The sequence below is a fragment of the Rhinatrema bivittatum genome, chromosome 2 (genome assembly GCF_901001135.1).
Source record: "Rhinatrema bivittatum chromosome 2, aRhiBiv1.1, whole genome shotgun sequence".
In the NCBI taxonomy this organism is placed as follows: domain Eukaryota; kingdom Metazoa; phylum Chordata; class Amphibia; order Gymnophiona; family Rhinatrematidae; genus Rhinatrema; species Rhinatrema bivittatum.
Genome location: NC_042616.1, coordinates 455,139 through 465,135, shown reverse-complemented (window position 1 = coordinate 465,135; position 9,997 = coordinate 455,139). Strand labels below are relative to the sequence as shown.

Genomic DNA, 9,997 nt, shown 5'->3' with positions numbered 1-9,997 from the left:
CTTTATGTTCCACGCACTAACTGCATGGCACTCCTCCTCCCTCTCCCTCAGGGTCCCCTCCACCCTCAGGCTTCTTTATGTTCCACGCACTAACTGCATGGCACTCCTCCTCCCTCTCCCTCAGGGTCCCCTCCACCCTCAGGCTTCTTTCTGTTCCACGCACTAACTGCATGGCACTCCTCCTCCCTCTCCCTCAGGGTCCCCTCCACCCTCAGGCTTCCATGGCACTCCTCCTCCCTCTCCCTCAGGGTCCCCTCCACCCTCAGGCTTCTTTATGTTCCACGCACTAACTGCATGGCACTCCTCCTCCCTCTCCCTCAGGGTCCCCTCCACCCTCAGGCTTCTTTATGTTCCACGCACTGACTGCATGGCACTCCTCCTCCCTCTCCCTCAGGGTCCCCTCCACCCTCATGCTTCTTTATGTTCCACACACTGACTGCATGGCACTCCTCCTCCCTCTCTCTCAGGGTCCCCTCCACCCTCGGGCTTCTTTATGTTCCGCGCACTGACTGCATGGCACTCCTCCTCCCTCTCCCTCAGGGTCCCCTCCACCCTCAGGCTTCTTTATGTTCCACGCACTAACTGCATGGCACTCCTCCTCCCTCTCCCTCATTGTCCCCTCCACCCTCAGGCTTCTTTCTGTTCCAAGCACTAACTGCATGGCACTCCTCCTCCTTCTCCCTCAGGGTCCCCTCCACCTCAGGCTTCTTCATGATGCAGACACTGAGTGCAGGCTTCCTCCTCCCTCTCCCTCAGGGTCCCCTCCACCCTCAGGCTTCTTCATGATGCAGATCCTGGGTGCATGCTGCTCCTTCCTCTGTCTCTCCCTCAGAGTCCCCACCACCCTCTCCTTCATGATGCAGTCACCGGCTGCATGCTTCCTCCTCCTCCTCCATCCTCAGGCTTCTTCATGTTTCAGACACTGACTGCATGCTTCCTCCTCCCTCTGTCTCTCCCTCAGGGTCCCCACCACCCTCTCCTTCATGTTTCAGACACTGAGTGCATGCTTCCTCCTCCCTCTCCCTCAGGGTCCCCTCCACCCTCAGGCTTCTTCATGATGCAGATACTGGGTGCATGCTGCTCCTTCCTCTGTCTCTCCCTCAGGGTCCCCACCACCCTCTCCTTCATGTTTCAGACACTGACTGCATGCTTCCTCCTCCCTCTCCCTCAGGGTCCCCTCCACCCTCAGGCTTCTTCATGATGCAGATACTGGGTGCATGCTGCTCCTTCCTCCTCCCTCTCCCTCAGGGTCCCCACCACCCTCTCCTTCATGTTTCAGACACTGACTGCATGCTTCCTCCTCCCTCTCCCTCAGGGTCCCCTCCACCCTCTCCTTCATGTTTCAGACACTGAGTGCATGCTTCCTCCTCCCTCTCCCTCAGGGTCCCCTCCACCCTCTCCTTCATGTTTCAGACACTGACTGCATGCTTCCTCCTCCCTCTCCCTCAGGGTCCCCTCCACCCTCTCCTTCATGTTTCAGACACTGAGTGCATGCTTCCTCCTCCCTCAGGGTCCCCTCCACCCTCAGGCTTCTTCATGATGCAGATCCTGGGTGCATGCTGCTCCTTCCTCTGTCTCTCCCTCAGGGTCCCCACCACCCTCTCCTTCATCATGCAGACACCGGCTGCTTGCTTCCCCATGTCCCTGTTTGTTGACTGCAAGTATGGCAAGGTTTCGGCCTGAATTTTCCACTTCCTCTTCCGGTAGATTATGGGTTAACAGCCCCTGTGAAACTGCCACTTTCAAAGACAAAGCGATTTAGTTCATTTATTTTAGAAATGTAAATCTGCCAAACCAATTCCTAGCCCCTAGCTTCAAGTTATTGATCCTCGTTCCAGGGCACTGTAAGGTGGCACAGAGTTTGTGCTTCTGCCCTGGGAGGTCACCAGGAGACAGGTGTTTTTTTTGCTGGGACATTGTGTTTCACAACAGCTGCTGGAAAACTCCTACATTGCAGCTCCTGAGTGTAATATTGACTGTGAATTTGTTAATAAAGAGATAGCAGTCTCACATCAGGGTAAGATCCAGCTCTTCTGTGAGGTTGGATTGCCCTCTCTTTAGAAGAGCCGGGAGAATTAGACTGGACTTTAGCCTTTGGTAAAAAGCATATAGACTGGACGAGGAGCCTTGCTTGGCACACATAAGCCATCGTACAGATTCATAAGATTGGTTCGTTAAAGGCCCCCGGGGAAGTACCCGTTTGATGAGTAATAAAAGCTGTCCCTTGACCATAGAGAGCAGGAAGTGCATAGGCGTCGTCCCCAGTTTCTCCTGGCATTGGGTAAATGAATATAAATTCCCGGAGATTGGATCCAGAAATTCCTGGAGTAGGCAGACAGGGGAAAGTCAACGACACTGGCCCCTAGCCAGCCTCACCCACATTCATACTTCTCTCCTAGCACTGGACATTGATCTGATAGTACCCGATCCCCAATCGTGGCCGTAGTAAAAGCAGAGAGCAATGATTCTGAAATTAGTAAATAAATCGATTCGAGATTTAGAGGGATGGGCAGGCGCCGAATGGGTGAAATCAACCTCCCCCGGGCGCAGAGTCCTCCATACATCAAGCAGCCGTTGGTTGTTGCATAAAAACCTTGCTTCTTGCTTCTTTCCTTGCTGGGTACGGGTCTAGCTGAGGATCTATAATGCAGTGTAAATCCCTCCCCAGTATTACTGGCTGCTCCCCACCTTGAGACAGTTGCGTGAATAAGCCCTTAAAAAAAACACGAGTGGTCATAGCCATTGGGGACTTATGCAGATACCGAAATAGTCTCCCGCGCCCCAGCAGTTTCCCCCAGAGAATTATACAGCGACCCTTGGGGTCTGAGATGGCTTTAACCAAGCTGGAAACAAACTGCCTTGTGTATAAGAATAGCCACCCCTCTGCTTGGGGTCGTTCCAGCGGCTGTGGAGACCTGAGATCCCCCTCTTTCCTTGGGGTTGAGGGACTCCGTGTGAGACAGATGCATCTCTTGGCCACGTTAAACTTAAGTAAGTCCCTTTTCCCTCTTTACCGGGGTAGCGAAGTCCCCTACATGCCAGGTAACTATTCCAATCGCCATTAATCATACAAATTATTATGTTTTCCAGCGGGAGAGCCGACCAAACCCCCAAACCCAACCGCACGGGTCATCAAAATGATGCCAAGAATAATATCCCAAACCTATGAATATCACCTCGGCGATTAGGAAGAGTGAGAAAGTATTAGAAGTACTTGCTTGCATGGCCAAAGCTAATACACTCCCCCCCTTTAGCCACCCACAGATAACTTCCGTTCCCAAAAGACTTGTAACCCAAATAGCCGACTTCCCCATTATGCATTCCCCGGTTTTCCCATAAACGCACATCCCTGCGCCTATCGTGCGCTTTGTCCCCCCTCGGAGGACCTGGGGGGGGGGGGGTCACCTGATGTTGGATGTGCTCCTCACCTCCCCGTCCATGCGGTACAACATCTATAAGCAATGGCTTTGACGAGCCCGGTGCCAAGTACAGAGAACTGGCAGCCTTACGCCAGGTAAACTAGGAACACCAGGACAGGAAACTCTCCGGCAGCCAGAAAACTTAGCTCAGTCATGCGCCTGTTTCACTTCACGTTCCAGAGGCGTCGCGCCTCTCTCATGATTGGAAACCTTCTTAAGCTGCAAAAACAGAAGCTTTCACCCCTGGGGGTTTTCCTGCAGTGCCGGGGAATTAATGAGGTCTGTAGCAGCACTTGGGTAGTGCCTTGGTGCTAAACTCGCAATTTGGCTGGGTAGATTAAAGAGAAGCGAATGTTCTCGGTGAATAGGAGTAGTACAAAGAGCGGGGAATTCTGGCCGCTGGGTGGAAACGCACGTTGAAAAGTCTCGGAAGACTAATACCCGCTGATGCTCACAACGAAATTCACGAGACCGTCGGTAATGCTGCAGAAGAAGCACTTTTAAGTGCATAATTCAGAAAGCGGGCAATCGCCACCCTCGGCTTGTGGTTCACATAGGAGATGGTCTTTGCCCCGAGTTTATGGGCCCAGACCACCAGGGCCCCTCTCCCCCCCGGGGAAGGCTGAAGGGAGAGAACCAGGGCGGTGAGCCAGGTCTCCAGCACCCGTGGAAGATCAACCTCGCGCATAGCCTCCGGAATTCCAAGAAACCATCAATATACCAGAATTCCAAGAAACCATCAATAAACCGGAATTCCAATAAACCATCAATATACCAGAATTCCAAGAAACCATCAATAAACCGGAATTCCAATAAACCATCAATATACCAGAATTCCAAGAAACCATCAATAAACCGGAATTCCAATAAACCATCAATATACCAGAATTCCAAGAACCCATCAATAAACCGGAATTCCAAGAACCCATCAATTTTCGCATCTCTGCTTAGGGCATCTTTCTCTAGCTGGATGATTCGCCATTCCAGGGCTCCGCGAGGGCCACACGCCCCTCCACCCTTTCAATGCGGGTATAGTAGTCCAAGAGAGAGGACCTTACCTTTGCTATCTGCTCTGATATCGGATGTAGCCGCATGTCCAGGGCAGCTATCACGGCTTCAGATATTTTGTCCTGCAGCGCAGTGGTCCCCAACACTGTCCTGGGGGCCCACCAGCCAGTCGGGTTTTCAGGATATCCACAATGAATATGCATGAGAGAAAATTTGCATGCATGCAAATGAATATGCATGAGAGAAAATTAGCATGCATGCAAATTTTCTCTCATGCATATTCATTGTGGATATCCTGAAAACCCGACTGGCTGGTGGGCCCCCAGGACAGGGTTGGGGACCACTGCTCCAGCGTGTCTTTCCCTCGCACAGGCGGCAGGGTCTGGAGTGGCGGCGGCCATTTTGTTTTCAGCTGCCTTTGTTTTTTCTCTCTTTTTTTTTTTTCTGTGTGTTCGTAGCCATTTGGGAGGAAAAAAAATCACGCGATCCCGTCCTGGGTGAACTTAGAATCACTGCCCTTCCCTTGCAGGCAGAGAAAGAGCGATGTAGTGCGCCAACGGAGCAGGTTTCTCGGGGGAGGTGAGCGGCGCTCGGGGCACACGCTGCTTACCGAGTCCACCACATCACATGACTCCCTCTATATCCTTTTTAAAGGTTAGCGCCAGCAGTCTGCAAAAGACTGGGAAGCCCCCCTCTTGCTGCTGGACTGCTGCCTTCATCTCAAATTTGTTCAGTTCCTACTTAAGTTTTAGGTTGCTATGGGAGTAGGAATGTGTCTAACTTCCTTTAAATGTATTAGTGAATTCACTATGTGTCTGGTAGTGGCCTACAGGGGAATGATCAAACTCTCAATAAGGTGTGGGAAGTTCGTGAAATTAAATTAAAAGGCTGTTTTTTTTAGTGTGAAAGTGGCACCTGCCTATAAATTAAAGGATGAGCTAAGGGTGGGAGGGTGAGGAGTGGGAGGGTTGGGAAATACAAACATTCTAACTTCAGTTTATTCGCTGCCTTACTGACTATTAAAAGCACAAACACACTAAATAATATTCCCCAAAATTTAACTTCGCCCCAATACTTTTAAAAAAGAAAACTTCCCAAGCAAAAACTTACTGATTCCTTTCAGCCACCAGCAAGGTGATCCTCTCCTCTCAGTGCTCCCCCCTTCCCTTGCGAATCCAGACCCATGGAGAGCTTGCACGAATGGTGAAATGAACCCCCAATAAGTCGTCCCCACCTCCTCCAGAATAAGAAAACAAACAGGTAACTCTCGCATCATCAATGGTAAATAAAGTCAGTGCGAATTATAGTGGAAACACAACTAAAGCTGCCACGCTTATGAAAGGAAGAAAAAAAATGCGGAACAAAGTCATCGATGAATTGACTGATGGCAACATTTCTGTCATCTACTAGGTGCCTTCAATGTTAATGTAAACAAAGTCCATGTTTTTCAAAATTCTGGGCTATTAACCCAGTCAGCCTTGATCTGTTAGCGCCTCTCCGGTCTTTTTAAGCTGGGATCACAAATGACCTCCGCCAGGACCCAGGCGCCGCCATTTTGGAGTTGGATCCGTAGGAAAACTTGCTGATACCGCAGACGGGGTGGGGAAAGTTGACTTCCAAGTCCTGCCCTCTGAAAGGACTCTGCCACTTCAGCTGGCGACTTAATCCGGTATGAGATGCCCTTATCTTGAAAATTCAAGGCAAATGGGAAGGCCCAACGATATCTGACGTCTTCACGTGGTAGTGCAGCGGTCACTTCCCTTGGTTCAGAGCGCCTCTTGAGGGTGGCTTTGAGCGATATCATGGTAGAGAGAGATGTCTAGCTCCTTCCGCTGCCATACACTGCCTTCGTACAAGCAACTTTTAAGATTTTCTCCTTCAGAGCATAGCTATGAAAATTGATAATCCTGTCGCGTGGTTGACTGTTGCGGCGTGGGCCGAGTGCCGTAGGCGCCCGTTCGATCTCAATTTGGCCTTCAGTTCGGGCAGAGTCACCTGACGCCCCCTCCTTGCTCTGAAGAAGAAAGTGGGCATTTGTCGGCAGCCACGGACGCACTGTCCACTTGGGCATCGCCTTCAGGTACTCCCCCCTTACGCCAACATTAGCCCGCCTAGAGCGGTTCTCTAGATCTTCGGACTTGTCAGCCAAGGCTTCCATGTCGGATCTCGAGGCTCTATTTTGAGTAGATGATGCTGTAATCAACGCACCATGATTCTCTATCCAGGAACGCACGTCGCCCACGCAGTGCCCCATTGCCGCGATCTCCCTCTTTCATTTCGGCAGTGGACGCTAAAAGCTCAGCTTTGTGGTTCCGCATGTCGGCCCTGAGCTCTAGGGGCCACTCTTAATTCAGACTGTGTCGGAAAGTGCGAGGGGTCAGGGTGCGGCACTGGAATCAGCGGCTGCTTTCACAGTGATGCCTTCAGCTTCTTTACTGCCAGCATCTCCCATAGGCTCTAGGGCCCGATTGTCGTCCTCTGAATGTAAATCTCCTGCCAGCTTAGAGGAGGACATTTTGAAGTCGTCAAAGCCGGTGAGAGTAGTCAAAAAGACTTAAAATCTCAGAGTTGGGGTTGGAGCTCAGGATTCAGGCGGCCATTTCGCAGCCGGGCAGTAGAGCGCTCCCCCCCGAACGGGTGCAACTGTTTAACCAAACATTATAATCGGAAAAGCTTTCTGTGCAACGGTTACTACTTTGATTTTACTGCTACTGCCCATCACTTCTAGAGCACTGCTCGAGAGATGGAGCACTGAAGTCAGACATGTAGGAGGCGGTCGCTGCTCCGTAGAGCTTACACTCACCTGAAGAGAAGCACTCAGGGCAAAAGAGGCCTTGAGAATTTCATTTATTAAGAAAATGCTTAAAGTCAACAAGTCTGTAAGCGGGATAATCAGGGATTTCGATTTTAAAGCAGCCTCAGAAAGGGATTATATATATTTTTGTTTTAACATAGTAACACGGTAACGAGGGCAGGAAACGACCAAATGATCCTTGCCGTCTGCCCAGCAAGTTTCTTACGGTAGTAACTGCCACTCCGTGCCGGGTTAGCCTTAGGTTAAGGTTACTAATATTTACAATAGGACAGTGCTGCAGGAGCGATAGCAGTGGAAAGTGATAAAAAAAACTTCACCCTGAACCCCCCCCAAAAAAAATAGCTCCACAGCATTGTGGGCCTAGAGAGCTGAAAAGTCTTCTCTTACCATCCTCCGCTGCCCCCTCCCCCATGATGGCAGGGGAAGCTTTTCATGCCTTCAGGCCTGCACAGTTTAGCAGCTATTTTGGTTGGCCGGAGGGTGGGATCGGCTGCCATTGGTTTTTAGTTCTTTGGCTATAGCTGGTGATTAAGGATGAAGTTTTCCAGGCGCGCGTACTCGCTAACTTTGAAACCTTATCCCGTGACACTGGAACATAAGCCCCGCCAGCTTTCAGAGTTTATCCACAGAGGGAAACACCCAGTAACTTTATCCCGTAGCTCATTTATCCCCATTACTTATCTGGGCTTACAAATTAGATGAACTTTGACTTCGGCGTGTGTGTGCGAGAAGTTGTAACTTAGCGATTACACGATTTCTTGTATATTTGCTCCATCCTGTTCCCAGGGGAGGGGGCGCCCTGAGAAAGCAGCTTATACGGATGGGTGGCTGGGCCCCTTTATACATTCTCAGAAACCATAATCTTATCTGCTGTTGGGTTTCTTGACGTCTTGCGGATGCCCAGTTTGTAAGAAATACCAAAGCTAAAAGTTGCACATCCCCCTGGATCCTGACTTTAAAAACAACAACAAAAAAACCCACAGGACAAAAAGAAAAATATGAAATCTGCTTTTATTGATACATTTAAATTATTTCTTTAAATAAAATACAAGAGCTGTATAGAAATACCTGATTGTCTTATTGCAGCGTCTCTGGTAACAAGCAAGGTTAAAAATCAAGGAATCAACAAGCGCTTAACCTATAAAATAACTCTCACTGCTGTGTCTGCACGAGCTCAGCCCAATCTGAGGCGGCAGGGGTCTGAAGGGTGCGGGAAGAGACAAGAGAGAGAGAGACTCAGAGGAGCGAGGCTCATCCCTAGAGGGTCCTGCCTGGGGGGGGGGGGGGGGGGGGGCGTCTGAAGGGTGCGGGAAGAGACAAGAGAGAGAGAGAGACTCAGAGGAGCGAGGGCCCTGCCTGGGGTGGGTGAAACGAGTCTGTGCCAGGCAGGAAGTCCTGGCACAGGTGTGAAGCACCTGCCTGTGACTGCCGGGGAGGCAGAGTCACCTTCCAGCGCGGTGCCCGATGCAGTCAGGATACGGAGCAGAAAGAAAACGTTTAGACCTCGACACGTAACTGGGAACAGTGCGTAGGTGTAGTGTTGGAAAAACGGTGACAAATAAACACATTCGTGTAAGAATAGCAGGGAGTGTGTGCTTGAGGCAAATACTCGGGGGGGATCTGATGCTGGGGCACAGCGCGTGTTTGCTCAGCTCTCTCGGCTGACACAGCTGTTCCAGTCCTACCCCCCCTGCTATCTCTGCCTCCCCCCCCCGGGCACACAGTGAAGCTTTAGTGTCTAAGGACCTAGCTCTACCCCCCCCCCCCCCCAGTGAGTCCTTCCTACGACGCAGCAGTAATGCTCTACTGCCTGCTACAATATTCTGCATGAGCACTGCTATAAGACAGCGTCCGACAGTCACGTCCTGCTCCCTTTCACAGGGAGAGAGGGCACACAGGGTAACAGTCACGTCCTGCTCCCTTTCACAGGGAGAGAGGGCACACAGGGTAACAGTCACGTCCTGCTCCCTTTCACAGAGCGCACAGCAACTGATGAGCAGGGGGAACACAGTAAACACAGTAACAGCCTGTCCTCTTCCACACTACCCGAGCAAGAGGTGACACAGGATAACAGTCACATCCTGTCCCCGTTTACATTATCCAGGGTAACAGTCACATCCTGTCCCCGTTTACATTATCCAGGGTGAGAGGGCACACAGGGTAACAGTCACATCCTGTCCCCGCTTACATTATCCAGGGTGAGAGGGGACACAGTGAGAGGGGACACAGGGTAACAGTCACATCCTGTCCCCATTTACATTATCCAGGGTGAGAGGGCACACAGTGAGAGGGCACACAGGGTAACAGTCACATCCTGTCCCCGTTTACATTATCCAGGGTGAGAGGGGACACAGGGTAACAGTCACATCCTGTCCCCATTTACATTATCCAGGGTGAGAGGGAACACAGTGAGAGGGGACACAGGGTAACAGTCACATCCTGTCCCCGTTTACATTATCCAGGGTGAGAGGGGACACAGGGTAACAGTCACATCCTGATTCTTTTACATGGGTGGAAGAGCTCGGGGTGGCGGGGAAAGGCAGTGACTTTTCCAGTGTTCATTATGAGTAATGCGGAGATACAGGGCTCTGAGTCTGTCTTCCCTTGAATGGTCCAAGGGCTCATTCTATGCCCTCTCCATAAGGCACATTATACAGGCATGGGCATCTCATCGTATTCGTCTACACCCTCCTGCTCAGCAAAGACAGGCTGTGCTTCATTGGCATCCAACTGCAAGAATACAACAGCAAAAGCT

The 9,997-nt window shown here is 50.9% G+C and overlaps 1 protein-coding gene across 1 annotated transcript in view; it reads right to left on the bottom strand.

Annotated features, from left to right (window-relative positions):
- Positions 1 to 8,235: 8,235 nt before the first annotated feature.
- Positions 8,236 to 9,997, bottom strand: part of SLC4A2 (solute carrier family 4 member 2) — a 234,807-nt gene continuing 233,045 nt past the window's right edge. Inside the window, exon 23 of the mRNA XM_029587230.1 lies at positions 8,236 to 9,972. Within this exon, the coding sequence (XP_029443090.1) occupies positions 9,892 to 9,972 (81 nt within the window). The 3' untranslated portion in view covers positions 8,236 to 9,891. The remainder of the gene's footprint in view (positions 9,973 to 9,997) is intronic.